The sequence below is a fragment of the Miniopterus natalensis genome, chromosome 16 (genome assembly GCF_054644295.1).
Source record: "Miniopterus natalensis isolate mMinNat1 chromosome 16, mMinNat1.hap1, whole genome shotgun sequence".
In the NCBI taxonomy this organism is placed as follows: Eukaryota; Metazoa; Chordata; class Mammalia; order Chiroptera; family Miniopteridae; genus Miniopterus; species Miniopterus natalensis.
Genome location: NC_142096.1, coordinates 31943424 through 31961002, shown reverse-complemented (window position 1 = coordinate 31961002; position 17579 = coordinate 31943424). Strand labels below are relative to the sequence as shown.

Below are 17579 nucleotides of genomic sequence, written 5' to 3'. Positions count from 1 at the left end.
CCTGCGGCCAGGTGCCCAGCAGGCAGGGAAAGGGCATCGCGGATGCCTCGGAGGAAACTTGCTGGAGAAATAACTTGAGGGTGGGACGCAAAAGGCACCCAGCTCCCCAAGCAGCCCCCGTGGCGGGTGCCCAGGCCCCGCCGGCCCCGCCCGGCTACGTGGCGCAGCACCGGCCGGCGGTCAGGTGGTTGGGTGGCGCCCGACGCCTGCGGGGCGGGGACTCGGCGGGAGTGGCCTCGGAGGCGAGGAGGAGCCGCGGCGCGAGCGCGGCGGGGACGCGCGGCGGCGGCGACATGGAGCGCGGCGACCCAGGTGAGGGCGCGGGGCCGGCGGCCGGGCGCGGCGGGGCAGGTGCGCGCAGCGCGCGGGCGGCTCCGGGGTCCGGTCGCGCTCCCCGGTGTGGCCGGGCCGGCAGCAGGGCGCCGGCCGCCCGAGGGGCCCAGGGCGGGGAAGGGTCTGGGAGGCGGCGATCGCGACCCGCTTCGGGTGGAAGGCGCGCGGAGCGAGCGCCGCGCGGCTGGCTCTTGTGACTGATGGAAACTGAGGCACCGGGGACCGGGTCGCTTGGCCCCCAAGCTAGGAACGTGACCACTCTCCTTCCTCTCCTAGTTAACAGGGGGTTTTGGTGGCGTTGGATCTCATGGCGATGGTTTAGACGCACATATTTAACGCGCCAGGTGTCCCCAGCTGTGGAGTGGTGTCTGTGGATTTATTGGGGGGGAAGCTTTTCTAGAGGAAGGGTCTTCTTTCACCGTCAAGGTTCAACCCCACCGCACAAAACCCTGAGTCTAATTACTACGGCTCAGGGCGCACATGGTCCTGAGCGCAGGATGCCAAGTGCGGGCGCCTTGAATGGAATCATTGTTTAGGAGATGTGGCGTCGCAGGGCAGGGCTTTCAGATTTCAGTGTTGCTACATCCGAGAGATCTTTGCTGGTAATAACCCAGTGACTGTGGCAGATGCACAGCCCTCTTTAAAAAGGCTACATAAATGCTAAAATATACAAAAGGGAACAATCTGGTCAATTTTAGAAAGTTGGGGAAGGAATGACTGCTGTTTTGAGTCCCAACACGACAGTTTTCATGTTTTGCTTATTACCCTCCAGTCTTTTCCCTCATGCGTCTGTGTTTTTATGTAAATAAAACCATATTCCATTTATACAATTTTGTATGTTACTTTTGAGAAGTTGTAAGATAGCTTCTTCGGAACCTTCCAACCTTTGCTTTCTCCCCACCACTCAAATTAGTCTCACACTTAACATATGAGCGCTTACAATATGTAATATGTATTTAACATATATGCATATGTAATACGTTACATATATATACACCCCTCCCCCATGTTGTCTATATTTTAAGCTTCTTGAGGTGAGAAGCATAGTCTACGGTTGGGTAACATGGTGATTTGTACATAGTAGACATGCAAATGTTTGAGTCAGAAAGCTCATCACAGATCTTATATGTATTGTTGGGCGAAGGCCAGGGGCCACCCTGTAAGCCAGCACTGCTCTAATTTTTCATGGAGACAATTGGGGTGTCAAACGTGAACATGCACATTTGTACATGTCTTCCACTGTCATATTTAACACAATGATGTTTTGAGAATGACTCTTTGGTACTTGTCAGTAACTGTGTCTGACTTCAGTGAGTGGAGGGACTAATTTTATTCCATTTTGTATTCTAGCTTGGCTGGTAAGGAGCAGTTGTTAGCACCACTGCAGTATTCCAACTGGCTGCTACACTTCGTGTGGTTTTTGTAGGACTAGTCTCTGTGTGTGTGTGTGTGTGTGTGTGTCTAAGATATATTTTATCAGTTCTTTGGCTTATAACAGGATTCTTTTTTTGTCTCTACTTTTCTTTCTCTTTTTTATTGGATTACTTTATATAATCCTCACAACAATCTTATAGTGATTATTATTTTTTTTTAATCTTCACCTGAGGATATTTTTTCCATTGCTTTTCAGAGAGAATGGAAGGGGGAGAGAGAGAGAGAGAGACATTGATGTGAGAGAGACATATTGATTGGTTACTTCCCACATGCACCCCGACTGGGGTCAGGGATCAAGCCTGCAATGGAGGTGCGTGCCCTTGGCCGGACTCAAACCTGGGATCCTTCAGTCTGCGGGCCGACGCTCTAGCCATTGAGCCAAGCCAGCTAGGGCTCTGTCTCTAATTTTCAGATGTTATCTCTGGTCAAGATATTAGTCAGTCAGGTTAGTCCTTGTTATTAATTATTATTCCTTGAGGGCAAGGCAGATCCATCCTCTCGAGTGGAGAGCATGGAGACTGGCCTCAGAATGACAGGTGAGTCACCTGTCTTGGGATGTCAGCGGGTTCCCTGCGCAGCTGTGCTCGGTGACAACCTCGTGACCTTGCCATATACTTCTGGTCCCATCAGCCTGTCTCTTTTGCCTTTTCATCTTTATGTCCCCAGGGCACACAGTAGGTGCTGTGGACTGCCTTTGATGGGAGGGGAAATGCTCAGGAGCCCTTTCCAGCTGTCGGGATTGCTGATGACCCTCCACGATGGACTCTCACTTCCCACTTCCTCCTGTCTCCTGCTCTTTTTCCCTCTGTAATTTTAAAGGAAGCAGAACTGTGTGGTTAGGCGGAGAAAGTTGCTGATGAGGCTGTGCTGGGCTTGGGGGGTAAGTTGGTGTGAGGCCTTTGACCTAGTAGGGTGGATGGCTTAGTCTTCAGTGACTCAGGGAGACGCCTGGCCTAATGCGGGGGAGGAACCTGGGACTGTAAACCTGCAATGGGGTCACTAGCCAATGATGTCGCCCGAAACAAGGCTTGTAAAGCTCTCAGCTTAGCTCTTGAATTGTAATTTTTTTTTTGTGGAGTTTTAAAAACCAAATCAGAACACTTTAGGGTTTGTGTAACTTTTTTTTTTTTTCAATATGCGTGGACTTTCTTGCATTTGTCTCTTAAAAAAACAACCACCTCTAGATGCAAAATTAAACGTCCTACCTCATATCTTAAATGCATTTCTCTGTTGGAAATGTCTCCTTATACCTTCCTTCCTCTATGAAGCTGTCAACATGCGTCTTTTGCTACTGGTATTATTTCACAGAGCTATAGAGTTTGGAACTGAACAGTTTTCTTTGTGATTTCAGTGGCACATTCTAAACCTTTTCAGTGTCAGATTCAGATTCTAATAGCTTGTCACCTTCCTCTGTACCAGGATTTTGTATAAAATACTCTGCTTATATTGAAAGCTCAGTCAACGTCAGTTATTTAAAATATACCTTAGCCTGCTGGTGCCTGTCAGGAATTTCAACATTAAGCCCCGCACAGCACGTCTAATGTGTGTGGTATTTCCTGCTCCGTGCCAACTAGCTCACACATTGTGTAAAAAAACCTCCCGACTGCCTTTTATGGGGCTGAATAAATATTTATACTCACTACTTTCTTATGTTAGTAATAAACTCCAGTTTAGTACCATTATATGGAAGTGATAGTCAACTAGCCACTAAGCATTTTATCTGTGTTTGAATCACACACACTCTTTTTTAAGGGTGAGAAGGAAGGCCGAAAGAGATGGGGGGAGGGGAAGGCTGAGAGAAAACAGTGACACAGTGATATGTCACTGCGATTTCAGCATTGTAATTATGCCTGAGAGATAAAAATGGGAGATGCCAGTTATGCAAAATTAAAACACATGTGGAGATGACTGGATCACAATTTGAAGGTCTGCTCACAAATCTTCAGGTGTGACCCACCCAGGTTCTTGGTTTCTTTGGTCAGGGCTCGCTTTCCATATGGCCCCGGTGCCTTTGTCAGCTCACACTCACTTCCTGCATTTATTTTTGTGTCGAAGCCCGCTTGGTCCCGGGGGGAAAGCTGAGTGGTAGGGGTGGTGGTGAGTGTTAGCGAGATCTCAGAGCAGAGCAGACCCGTGCACACAATCTAAACACATACCCTCCCAGTTCAGAGCATAAAAGAACTCCCAGTCCCCTGACCTTCTGTGCTACTGATCCTCTCGTTGTAGGCTAAGATTGTTTTATTTTCCTTTTGGGGTTCATTACTTACGTTTTAATTGTTGACTGCTGTAGAATCTCCCTCCCGAGACTCTCCCAAATTTTATTGAAACTGGGTGGGTACCAGCTGTACAGAAACCATAACCTTAGCAGTGTATTTTTATTAGCAGATGTCCAAGGGATTTAATGTTTAGTGGAAGTCAAAAACTGTTTGAATTAGAAGTACTTTTTTGGTAGCTGAGAAGCGTTTGTTTCAGAGAAATCAGAAAATATAGGTGCAGAAAAAGAAAATAAAATCACCTGTAATCCTCCTCTGAAAAACCACTATGAGCATATTGGTTTATAGCTATCCATCTATCTAAACTTCTCAACAAATCACAAAATAATCTCTTTTGAATATTTCATTTTATTACTTTCCTTTAAGAAAACTCATTATATTTTTAAAACACTTCTCCAGCATCATTTTGACTAGTGTGACCAGGTAATTAATGCACATGACACAAAATTCAAAATGACTGAAAGGTTGCAAAATGTAAACCTCCCTGCCATTCCTGTCTCTGGGACTATGTCCCTTGGGTGGCAGTGCCACCATTGTTACCAGTGTCTTCTCTCTCCATCCAGAGAGAGTCTGTGTACGTAGTTACACATACACTTTTATTTAGATACTTCTATTTATGTTTGTATGGCTATATTATATAGGGTGGCATAGATTCACTTATTGAAAGTGTATGCTTTAGAGGTTATTTGACATGTAGAGCGGCTCCATTTTGATGACTATTTGTAGGTGTGTATTTGTAGATGTACCATATTATTGAGGGGGACCAAAGTTTTGCCACCCTCAGATATGCTTTTTGGTCCATTGATTTTAAGCTGGTTATTAAGAAACAAAGACCTTCTCCTCCATTACCTGCCTAGAGGAATCAGGTAGAAAAACCTGCTTAAAGGAAGGAGCATCACCTCGCATCATAACATGAACTGAATGGCAGTTGGGGAGAAATCCAGCAGAGCCTGTTGGTTGAACTTCCTTCTGAGTCCCATTGTTTCTGGGTGGCTCAGCCAAAATTTGCTTATCACATGGTCATCCTTTCTTGCCTACCTGTAAGTTACCTGCTTCCTTTTGAATTTCAGACCCCTGCGCCATTCCTTTGTCCAAAATGGCATATAAACCTCAAATGCCCAACGCGGCGTCTTTGGATCTCATTTTTATGGCACCCTCTGCATGTACATCTGTAATAAACTTTGGACATTTTCTCTTGTTTATTTGTCTTGTGTGAATTTGATGATCAGCCCGGCTAGAAGAACTTGGCAGGTGGGAGGAAAGTTGTTTTTTGTGCCCCCACGTTGTATACCTAATGGGTAGTATTGAACTGGTTCCCTACTGATGGACATTTCAGTCTCCCCTAATAACTTGGCTCTTAAAACAAAGCTGCGGCAAATAAATTAGTACCCAAGCCATTCCATAAATGTGCCAGTATGTCTGTAGGAAGAATCCTTAGAGGAATGCGGCTGTTCAGTTTGACAGTGTGAAATCCTGCTCGGTAGAAGTGGTGCCAGTTATACCCCACCAGCCATGTGCCAGCAGCTGCTTCCTCCGCCATCCGCCAGGGTGTTTCACACTGTGTCATCTTTGCTTATCTCATAGGGGAGCAGGGGTTTCTCAGTATATGTTTAATTATGTATTTTTCTTAATATGAAAGTAGTTGTATTTTGTTTGATAGGCTTAAGATCTGTATTTCATTTTCTGTGAAATGTCTGTTTCTTTCATATACTTGCCCAATTTTACTATAGTGTTATTAGTGTTTTTCTTCTTGATTTGTAGATGTGGCCCTCTGTCCATGATAGGAGTTACTAATATATTTTTCCTAGTTTGTTGTTCCTTTTTTGACCTTATACTTTTTTTTTCCTCCAAGCAGAAATACTAATTGATGGATTTTTATCTTTAGCTTCTAGCTTTTCACTCATTCTTAGAAATGCCATCTTCACTTTGCATCTATGTTTTCATGGTTCTGTTTTTCACATGTAAACCTTACATTCATCTGGAGTTTATTTTGATAATAAGTGTGAGGTGTCTGGAAGAGATATATACAGTCTCCCTTTTCTTTTAAAAGGTATTGTTCAGAAGAGCGTCAGGCTATCGTAGTGCCGTGGGAAGGGGGCAGTGGGGAGTGTGTCCACACCAGAAAGTGGCCATGTGTCTGTCCTTATGGATCTGAGCTAGTTATCAATGTTTAGGGCAAAGAATGCTGAACTTGAAGTTTTGTCTGTATGGAGAATTCAGCTTAATCATTTTCAGTTATGAGATATTGGATAAGTCACTAAACCTCTTTGAGGCTGATAATACCTCGCATATTTGTGGATATTAAGCAAAAGATCTATAACTAACACTGGTACTCAGTACATACTGATTGTGAAACTGAAGATTAGCTATTTCTGTAAAATGCTAACTCAGTGGTTCCAATTTCAAATTAAACACTTCATTTCTTTGGAGACCAGTACCAGCATACAGTGAGACCACTACAGTGAAGCGGGTGCCGTAAAGCCCTGTGACATGACTGAGGAGGAAGTGAGCAGCTAGGCTGGGTCCTCAGAAAAGAATTCTGAAAGTGGGTTATCTTTGAACTTGGACTTGAAGGCTAAGTGGGAAACCTTTGTAAGAGAAAAAAGGGCAAAGAAGGGAATTGAGGGGTCAGATCTGGGATGGGGCTCTAAGGACAAAGGATGATAAAGAAAGGCTTTCAGATTGGATCTGGAATAGAATCTAGGAAAAGAAGAGCCAGGTGCAGGAGGGAGGTTTTGCACTTAGTCTAGGGTCTGTCACATTTGAGGCCCAGTTATCTGGAGCTGCATAACATCCGCCCCAAAACCTCGTGGTTTAAAACAGCAGCATGGATTATGGTCACTGATCTGTAACGTGGCAGGGCTCGGTGGGGACAGCTTATCTCTGCTTCACTCAGCATCAGTTGGGACCACTTGAAGCCTGAGGCTGGAATCGTCCAAAGAACCATGCGAGGGCCAGTTGTACTGGGAAGACAAGACGCGGACAGCTGGAGCTCAGGCACCTGTCTCTCCCGCATGGTCTCCAACCCAAACAGCCTGGCTCTGTTTGCTGATGGCTGTGTTGAGTGTTGTTTTTTCGCCAGAGACCGTGCTGTTGACCCAACAGCATGAGGCTCAGGATGTTAGCTCAGGGCTCCCAAGGCGTGAGTCCGGAGAGAGTAAGGCAGGGGGAAGCTGTGTAGCTTTTTATGACCTAGTCTCAAAGTCACAGAGTGTGGAATGTAGACATTTCAGGGCAGGGAGGGGAGAGGCCAAGCCAGTTAAGGCCTTGGCTAAGAGGACCTTTGTGGATAATGCTGAGAAATTCGAGCCCCATGGATTGGGGTGGGGGTGTGGAGAAGGCGGGGCAGGTCTGGTGGATTTGAGCCTTTGGGGGATGGTAAAGGGAGGCAACGCAGAGGGCCAGACTTCTCTTTCCAGAAGCCAAGTGGTGTTTGGAAGGAACACTTGGGTTAAGCGATGGTGATTTACTTGCCTGTGTTTGACATTTGTGTTTGTCTATAAAATAAGCAAAGAAAGTGGAGACAAGGGAGAGTAACGGGGTTTGCTGTTCCTATAGTGTATGTCACTGATTTTAGCGAGATGCTTTTCGTGCAAAATGTGTTTGAATAGTCATATCTAGATTTTGACCTTCAAGGAGCTCAAGTATGTAAGCAACGATCCACTTTAATGTGTAAGAGCCTTGCAGACAGTAAGAACTTATTAAATATTAGTGGAATGAAAGTGTTATATTTTCCCTGGGTGATGAGAGCAGCAATTTAGCCGAAAGGTGACATTTGAGCCAAACCATGGGAATGCTATGATTTTTCCCCCCCATGCCGGCGACTTCTCAGGGCCGATGTAAGGTCGTGGGGGCTCACTCGGACTGTGTCTGTGTTTGTCCTGGCTTCTCACTCAGGTTCTCTTGGGAGGTAATTTTCGTTCCGAGCGGCAGTCCCCGGACTAGAGAGTCGGTCAGCTATTTCCTTGGTCTTCACTGCAAGAGAAGCAAACCTTTCGTGCGTGGCCTGATCTGCTCATTTAGAAATGGTTGCTGCTGCTTGTTGCTCCTGGAGTAGAGAAGGAGGACATGACAGGTTTAGGGGCCTGTTTTCCCAGCATCACAGGCCCTTCCCCAGCTTGCTTCCTCTCGTCAGCCCCTGGAAGGGACCCCACTGCACTGCTGTCCCCTTCGGCTGGCCTGGGGTCCCCGCGGAAGGGTCTGGGGACGTTTCCTGGCCACGCTGTCCTGTTCATCACAGCCACTGTGGATCTGCATTTGAAAAGCAGTGAACGCTGATGACACAACCGAGGTTTCCAAGCGCACTAGACACGGACAATTCCCTAAAATCCGAGGGACGCGTAAACCTGCAGCCACACATCGTTCCATCTGCTGCCATCGGGTTTCTCTTTGCACATCTCTGTTTCTGTCGGCCGTCTTTGCTTTCCCCCCTCCTGCCCGCAGCCCCTCTCTCTCTTCCTGTCCTTTTCTTCACCTAATTCCATTTCCCTCTTTCTCTTTTTATCTTTTCCTGCTTGGGCCATCGAAGGGCCTGCAAGGGCTTTCTCGTTCCTGTTGCTTTTACTTGAGGGATTTCATGGACTCGTTCAATATACTGCATTTTATGTTTCTTATTAGTCTTAAATATTTCCCAGTAAGAAAATGGATTTCCTAGTTTTTTCATTTATTATTAATTAATTGCATTGCTATTGCAAAGCTAATTTAGGCATTTCTCTCTCTCTCTCTCTCTTGCTCTCTCGCTCTCGGTCACTCTCTGTGGTGTGTGCATGCAATGATTCAAAGCTTAGAACAATATTTCAAAGTATTAGTTGGAAATTTTCAGAAACTATATTAGTTTAACTCTTTGGGTCTCTGTATGAACTCTGGGCAAAGCAGAAACACTTGGAGGCCATATAATTTTTAAAACTTCTTAGAGCCCAGCCAGGCGTGGCTCAGCACTTGAGCATCCACCTAGGATCCAGGAGATCGCAGTTCTGTTCCCGGTCAGGGCACATGCCCGGGTTGCGGGCTTGATCCCCAGTCGGGGGCGTGCGGGAGGTAGCCGATCAATGACAGTCTGTCATCATTGATGTTTCTGTTTCTCTCTCTTCCTCGCTCTGAAATCAATAAAGATATATATTTTTTAAAAAGTGTTAGGAAATGAAGAGGAAACGTGATTTTTCTTTCTAACCTGGTGCCATGCCAGGATGTGAACCCTGTCATATTGCCATTGGGACTCTGACACACTGGCCCCAGCAAGTGCTGGAGCTCCCTGAGCTAAGGGGAAGCTGCTGAGTGGGCCCCCTTCCCTTGGGCCCCCAGGGACTCTCAGGACACTTGCCTACAGGTAAGAGCAGGGACCCTAGGCCGACTACCCAACTTCTGACCATAATGCCCGTCCACCAGTCTCCCTCGTGCTTTTGGGGGAATTTTTCACGTGTTCGTTTTTCCATTAACGCCACCACCTCACATTCATATTCTTTGTGGCAAACAGAAGACAAATGTCATTGTGTCCTTTGCAGTGTCACCGTTCTGCTTATCTTGGTTGGAGAAGGTGAAGGGAGGGAAGCAGAGGATATGATGGGGCAGGTGGGGCCTCTCAGCTTGGAGGAATTAGAAGCACTTACTTGTTTTCCACCAGCACTGTGTGAGAAAGAAGGAATTTGTTGATGATGCCACACTTATGGATGCCACCTGGGTCCTAGCTCCAGCTTCATGATTGTGGGCTGTGGACGCCTTATTTGATCCTTGCTCTCGGCAGCACCCTGAGCAGCACCCACACTTTTGTGTTTTGTTGTCTTTTTGGAAGCAACTGTGGCTGTCATTGAGCCCCTCCAGTTACTGGGCCCATGTAAAGCAGCTGTATTTACTGTATTTAGTATTTTTCTATGGTTTGTAGCAGTTCTTCATCACTTTTTTTTTTTTTTGCATAAGTTAAACATGATTCTTTTGGAGAAACATATATACAGTGGTACCTCGGTTTTCGAACGTCTCCGTTGACGAACATTTCGGTTTATGAACGTCCTAAACCTGAAAGGAAACGCTTCGGTTTTCGAACATGCCTCGGAAGTTGAACATGCCATGCAGCTTCCACTGAGGCCGAGATCCTGAGGCCTAGCTGTCGGCTGCTGATCCCTCAGTTTTCGAACATTTCAGAACTCGAACTGTCTTCTAGAACGGATTACATTTGAAAACCGAGGGACCACTGTAAACATTTCTTTTTCGTAAAAAGCCTGGTGACCTCAGTAATCTTAAGTTCTCATCTCCCACATTTACTCCTTCGTGTCTAAGCATCAGTTTTTCTTTGAATATACATGTTAATTAAGGGACCAACACACTGATAGAAGCATAACCTCGATCTAATAAAAGTGAAAACCAAGGCAGACTCGTTTTCTTTGTTCACTGATATTTGTCCCCCGCCCTTTCCTTCTCCCGGCACACACCCCGTCAAGTCAATATTCAGGGTCTTAATCACAGCGTTGACTGGCAATTGGCCTTGGCAGGCCTTCTGGAGATCCGGTTTCCTCTCTTCAAAGGGAACCAGAGACCCACTTGTGCCCGGCCCTGTCCAGGTCTCTGGAAAGCTAGTTGCCAGGCGCAGCTGTGGATATGAGTGAGGGGTGTTGGATGGGTGTGTAGAAGAGGAAGGGTGTAGGCCCAGCAGCATCTCAGACCTGGTCTGGGCGCGGAACTGCCTCAGGTCACCTGCCCCAGCCCGTGTGACCTTGTCAGTGACCCTGGGAGGCCAGCCTAGCTCCTGCAGCCAGAGGACTTGGTGGCCCTCCTCTCCAGGTCACCTCTCTATGTCTGGGTGGGGGGATCAGAGTAGGGGGCGGAACAAGAGGTTCAGGCTTGACCTGCTCCTGAGCTGGGGGCCTGTGGGGGAGGTAGAAGCAGGTTCAGTCTGCTTCTTTTCCTGGGTATTGACAAATGTCAGCTCTAGAAAGTGTCTCGAAGGCGCATTGCCCAGAAAGGTAGCTTCCCAGATTGCTCGCTCCAGTAACAGTCGTGCGTGGGCTCTTGTTTATGTTGAAAGCTGCTTATCAGTAACTGCTTTGACTTCCTCTGACAAATATTCCCATAAAGGCAGTTCAGTGCGGTGTCTTGCTTTTAACGTAACTTGCTTCCTAACTCCCTTAGGAATAAATGGAGTGCAATAGGTTGAGTATAGAATGATCTTGTAACGTATCTCACACCTTCACGGATGCTCTGTTGCTCAAGCTTTAAGTCTGTTCTCTTTAGAGATAAAGGGTAAAAACCGATCTACCCAATAATAGGATTAGCTGGCTCTACTTAATTTTCAGCTGAGACGTGGCAATAAGAGCTAACCCGCTAACTTCCATACTACCGTTACTCTCGATGTACGGGCATATCTTTTTGAATCATTTATTTCTGTTCTGTGAGGCTAAAATAACACTCTCTGCTCGTCTTCTCTGGGTGCAGAGCCCAAGCTTCTTAAATGGATACAGCTAAAAGTCTGGTCTTGTTAAAGAAGAGACAAATTGGCTGAGCGGTGGGAGATGAGAAGAGCCGAGCGGCTTTCAGGTTGAAGAAGCAGTGATTTTTCTCAGCACCATGCACGCACACAGTGTCTTTCACCTGCAGTCACTTCCAGCGGGGGGTTTTGCTAGTATCAGGGACCAAGCGGGCTGTGATGACCTCGAAATATCCAGGACAGGAAAGCCTGAAACTGGAGTAGCTGATGTCCCCACACCCTAGGCCCGAGAGTGCCCTTGTGTTCAGCCTTTTGTCCTCAGTGAAACTTGAAGAGTTCTTTTTAGAGAGTGAAACTTCTACTTGATCGCTAATCGCAGAGTTGAGGTAAGACTATCTAGGCTGTCCTAGGTCTTGGCTTTGACGTTTATTGTCTGGTGCATCCAGGGCGATGCCGTCCATGTTTGATATCAAATCAGCCAAACTCTCACTTAAAAAATTATTTAGAAGGGAAAAAATTATAATTCTTTATAAAATGCCACTTCTTTTTGTCCCTTGTTTGGAACAGGACTTGTAACAGTAGCATGGAGGCTAATGGGTTAGCTCTTATTGCCATTCTCAACTGGAAATTAAGTAGAGCTAGCTAATCCTATTATTGGGTATATAGGCTTTGATAAACCCAATTTTAAAGTGGATTCCTGACTACAGTTGTGTGTCTCTTTTGTCTTCATAAATGTTGGCAGTAATGGTCGGTTTTGCTTCTGACTGTGAAGTTATTGGGACATAAAGCAGTGTGTGTATGTGTGTGCGTGTGTGAGCGTGTGTGAGCGTGTGTGTGTGTGTGTGTGTGTGTTTCCAGGCCTCTCTGCCATGAAGGGTAATGATCAGACTTTAGCGGGGGAGTGACTAGATGTCCTCACTAAGATTGTGGCTTAGATTTCAAAGCTCCCTTTCTTGTCACCTGTGACATTATCCCGGCAAACGTAAGGGTGTTAGTGGGGGCTGGGAGCGGTGTTGGCCACTGTTGTGTGTTGTGCCACAAAACAGAACAAAAGACTTTATAAAGGTTTATGCCCAGCCAGCTTGTCTCAGTGATTGAGTGTCGACCCAAGAACCAGGAGGCCACGGTTCCACTCCTGGTCAGGGCACGTGCCCGGGTTGTGGGCTCCATCTCCAAGAGGGGGCCTGTAGGAGGTGGCCAGTAAGTGAGGTTTCTCTCTCATCAATGCTTCTATCTCTGTCTCTCTCCCTTCCTCTCTCTAGAAATCAATGAAAACATATTTAAAAACAAGACTTTATAAAGGTTTAGCTTTTCCAGAACAATGTCTGCATTGTCCTGTCTTTTTGATCCTTTGGTAGGTAGCTGCCCTTCCTATGAGCTGATTAACATGCACTCTCTACATGGGAGACACTAGTAAGACCAGCTGAACTCTGTTGAGAATTCTTTTTACTTTTATTTTCTTTCAGTTACAGTTTACATTCAATATTATTTTGTATTAGTTCCAGGTGTACAGCATAGTGGTTAGACAATCATACACTTTACACAGTGTTTCCCCTGACATTTCTAGTACCCACCTGGCACCATACGTAGTTACAGAATAGTATTGACTATATTCCCTATGCTGGACTCCACACCCCTGTGACTGTTCTGTTACTACCGATCTGTACTTCTCAGCCCCTTCCCCTCTTTGACCCAGTCCCCCAAACTCCTCCCCTCTGGCTACCATCAGTCTGTTCTCTGTGTCTATGAGTCTGTTTCAGTTTGTTTGTTCATTTATTTTATGTTCTTTAGATTCTACGTATAAGTGAAATGATACAATATTTGTCTTTCTGTCTGACTTATTTCATTGAGCAAAATTCCTTCTAGGTCCATCCATGCTGTCGCAAATGGTAAGATTTCATTCTTTTTATGGCGAAATAATATTCCATTGTGTATATGTACCACAGCTTTTTTATCCATTCATCTATTGATGGACACTTGGGTTGCTTCCATATCTTAGCTATTGTAAATAGTGCTGCCATGAACATAGGGGTGCATAGATTCTTTCAAATTAGCGTTTTGGGTTTCTTTGGATATATACCAGAAGTGGAATGGCTGGGTCATAAGGCAGTTCCTTTTTTAAAAAATTAAATTTAAAAAAAATTTTTGAGAAACTTCCATCCTGCTTTCCATAGTGGCTTCACCAGTCTGCATTCCTACCAATAGTGCACAAGGGCTCCCTTTTCTCCACACCCTCGCCAACACTTGTCATTTGTGGATTTATTGATGATAGCCATTCTGACAGGTATGAGGTGATATTTTATTGTGGTTTTAATTTGCGTTTCTCTGATGACTAGTGACATTGAGTGTCTTTTCATTTGTTTATTAGCCATCTGTATGTCTTCTTTGTGAGAAATGTCTATTTAGGTCCTTTGTCCAGTTTTGAATTGGATTGTTTTTAAAAAATATATATATATTTATTGATTTCAGAGAGGAAAGGAGAGGCAGAGAGAGATAGAAACATTAATGAGAAAGAAACATCAGTTGGCTGCCTTCTATACGTTCCCTGCTGGGGATCAATTGAGCCTGCAACCTGGGCATGTGCCCTGCCCTGGAATCGAATGAGTGACCTCCTGGTGCATGGGACGACACTCAACCAACTGAGCCACACTGGATGGGCGGATTGTTTGTTTTCATGGTGTTGAGTGCTATGAGTTCTTCGTAAATTTTGGATGTTAACCCTTTATTTGTCTTTTCATTTTCTTGATGGTTTCCTTTGCTGTGCAAAGACTTTTTAGTTTGATGTAGTCCCCTCTCTTTATTTTTTCTTTTGTTTCCCTTGCCAGAGGAGATATATCAGAAAAATATTGCTGAAAGAAATGTTAGAGATTTTACTGCCAATGTTTTCTTCTAGAAGTTTTATGGTTTTGAGTCATACATTTAAATCTTTAATCCATTTTGAGTTTATCCTTGTATATGGTGTAAGGCGGTGGTCTAGTCTAATTTTTCTGCATATATTTGTCCAATTTTCCCAGCACTATTTATTGAATAGATTTTCTTTAGTCCATTGTATGTTCTTGCCTCCTTTGTCAAATATTAGTTGATCATATATGCATGGGTTTATTTCTGGGCTCTCCATTCTATTCCATTGTTCTGTATGTGTGTTTTTGTTTGTTTATTTGTTTGTTTGTAAATGCAACTGGCTTTACTAGTTTCATAAGGAATTGCCTGGGAATCATTTCTTTTCAGATCTAATGTAGAGTCAGTTTTTAATTACAGAGCAAGATGGTACGAAAGTCAGTGTTCAACAAGCAGAACAAACAGACGCAAAGAAAAAACGCGGAGGGCCTTCACCCGAGGGTATATGTCTGCTTTTACGCCTGTACCTTGCTGTTTTGATACTATAGCCTTGTAGTATAGTTTGATATCAGGTAGTGTGATTCCTCCGACTTTGTTCTTCTTTCTCAAGGTTGGTTCCATATACATTTTTGGATTTCTGTTGAAAATTCTGGATTAAAAAGCCTTCTGAGCTTGTTTGTCGTGATTTTTGTGACCTGCAACATTTCGGGAATGGGAGAGCCTCCATCCCCCCATTCCATCAGCTTTTCCTCCACCACAGTGGCAGAGTTAACCATGCCCCTCCTGGCACCTGTAATATCTAAAAAAAATTTACTTTTAACTTACGGGAGCAATGCATGAATACACTCTCCTTGCTAAAAAGTGCAGGGCAGGGGGTAAAAACTACAGACAAAGATAGTTGCTCAGAGACCTGGTTGGTTCGAGTCCTGTTGGACCTCTTCTTAGGCATCTGTCTACAGACTGGCAAGGACACCGGAGGCCTGTTCATACACCTATGGCTAGACCCACATTGCTGATTCAGTAGGTCTGGGGAGGCCTGAGAATTTGCATTTTGAGCAAGTTCCCAGGTGATGCTGGTGCTGCTGGCCCAGGGACCACACTTTGGGAGCACTCATAGAATTGACTACGTGTGTGTGTGTTTAAAAAAAAGCAAGTGCTGTCATACTCTGTCTTCTGTAGTTTCCATCCTCTTTGTGGAGGGCTTTGTGTGCAAGGACACAGTGTCGCTTCATTCTTTTTAACTGCTGTGCAGTGTTTCAGAGTGTAAGTGTGCCTTCATTTAGCTTTAGTAATGGGCATTTTGGTTCTTTACAGTATTTTTTAACTATTACAGACAAACGCTGCCCTGAGCATCAATGTGTCTTCCTTCTTTGTGCAAGCACGTGAGTCTAGGGTGATGTGGAGAAGTGAAATTGCTGAGCGTGTGCTTTCTGTTTCATTTTTTTCTGCTAGATAATGTCACCCCGAATTTACTATGTTCACCACCTTCATGCCCAGTGCTAGGTCACTCATTTAATCTCCTCCTAAGCTGGGGCTAAACCAGGGTTGCTAGGAAAATTGTAAAATGTGTTTACTGGGCCCCTCACAAATTCCACCCAAAATAGGCTTTGGGCTGCTGGCCAGTCTTTTTTCATTTTTTGTAGACTTTCTAAAATAGTGATATTCAACTGTTTTTCCCCCTCTTGGGCACTTGGTTGATAAGAATGGCCCTCAGTAACAATGGCTCACTCACCGAAGTTTCCAGAGGATATGAGTCCAAAGGTATCTTTTTATGGCAGTCATTATGTCATTATGTGACTTCTCCAATCTGGATGTTGTTCATCATATCAGAGTCTATATTTATCACCAAATGCAGCCTTCCCGGTGCCCTTTACCTCCTAAACCGGTTATTCCTCTTTTTCTGTTCTGTCCCTGCAGTGATTGGGTTAGGTGAGACCGGTAGGTCTTAGGTAGGGCTGCAGTCCTGGGTGAGTTATTCACACAGGTCAGTGGGCGTGACATCCTAGGGCCACCATTCTTAATATTTAGGATCTCACAGATTGGCAAGGTTAAAATTATGGGTTGTCATTTCCTAGTTCTGCTAAACTTAAAAATAACCAACAAAAAGCCAACATTTGAAAAATAAGTATGAGATTAAAAAAAAAATTTTTTTTTTTTTTTTAAATTGAATTTAGAGAGAGGAAGGGAGAAGGAGAGGGAGAGACAGAAACATCAATGATGAGAGAGTAATTATCGGCTGCCTCCTGCACGCCCCGTACTGGGGATCGAGCCCACAGCCTGGGCATGTGCCCTGATTGGGAATCAAACTGTGACCCGCTGGTTCATAGGTCGATGCTCGAACCCTGAGTTATGCTGACCGGGCAAGTATGAGATTTTTAACATCTCTTTACCCCCTCCAAAGTCGGGGAAGAATATTATCTCAGAATAATGGGCATTGTGCCCTAGCCAGTTTGGCTCAGTGGTTAGAGAGTCGGCCTTCGGACTGAAGGGTCCTGGATTCGATTCCGATCAAGGGCACGTGCCTCAGTTGTAGGCTTTTCTGCCCCCCCCCGTCGGAGACAACCAATTGATGTGTCTCTTGCACATCGATGTTTCTCTCTCTCTTCCCCCCTTCCACTCTTTTTGAAAAGCTATTGAAAGAATATCCTTGGGTGAGAATTAAAAAAGAAAAAAAAGAAAATGGGCATTGCTTCTAAGTTTAGTTTTAGGGGAAAAAATTTTTTTTCTCCCCCTTTGTGTCAGATAAGTGCAAATGCTGATTTAGTCTGGATTTGTCCTGGGATGCCAAGGAACCTGTCATTTCTTGAATAGAAGATTTGATGTCTCCATTGGTCTCTTCTGGTTTGCGGTGCTCAGGTCTGAGTGGTGGCTGGGGTGGGGTGGTGCCTTCTCCTGAAAGAGAAGGAAGAGTCTCAGGACCCCTCCAGCCACTCATTCCCGCCCTTTGAGTGCCTGCCGTGCGCCAGGCACTGAACCAGGCCCTGGATGAAGAGAAGCAGAAAGGACCCTGCACCTCAGCTTTCCCTGATTGTCTGAAAACGTGTCCAGACTTTATGGTGGCACTGCTCAAAAACCACCTGCCATCAGAAATCTCCCATGGTCATCACTTCTGGTCATGAGCCCAGCTTAAACAAGGTCCCCGCTGTCCCTTTGAACTTCTTGGGAGCATCTGCTTTGAAAGCAAAGAAACCCTTTCCATCATCAGGAAATCTGAGTACCCGTTACCTACTTCTGCTCTGGGATGTGAAAATACTCTAGTAAATGATAACGATTTGTGCTCATTTTAA

General features: G+C 45.1%; 1 protein-coding gene across 3 annotated transcripts in view; it reads left to right on the top strand.

The window, feature by feature from the left end:
- Positions 1 to 254: 254 nt before the first annotated feature.
- Positions 255 to 17579, top strand: part of TPD52 (tumor protein D52) — a 66489-nt gene continuing 49164 nt past the window's right edge. For all 3 annotated transcript variants that reach the window (XM_087825463.1, XM_087825461.1, XM_087825460.1), the window contains exon 1: positions 255 to 312. In XM_087825463.1, coding sequence (XP_087681589.1) covers positions 294 to 312 — 19 coding nt within the window. In that variant the 5' untranslated portion in view covers positions 255 to 293. The remainder of the gene's footprint in view (positions 313 to 17579) is intronic.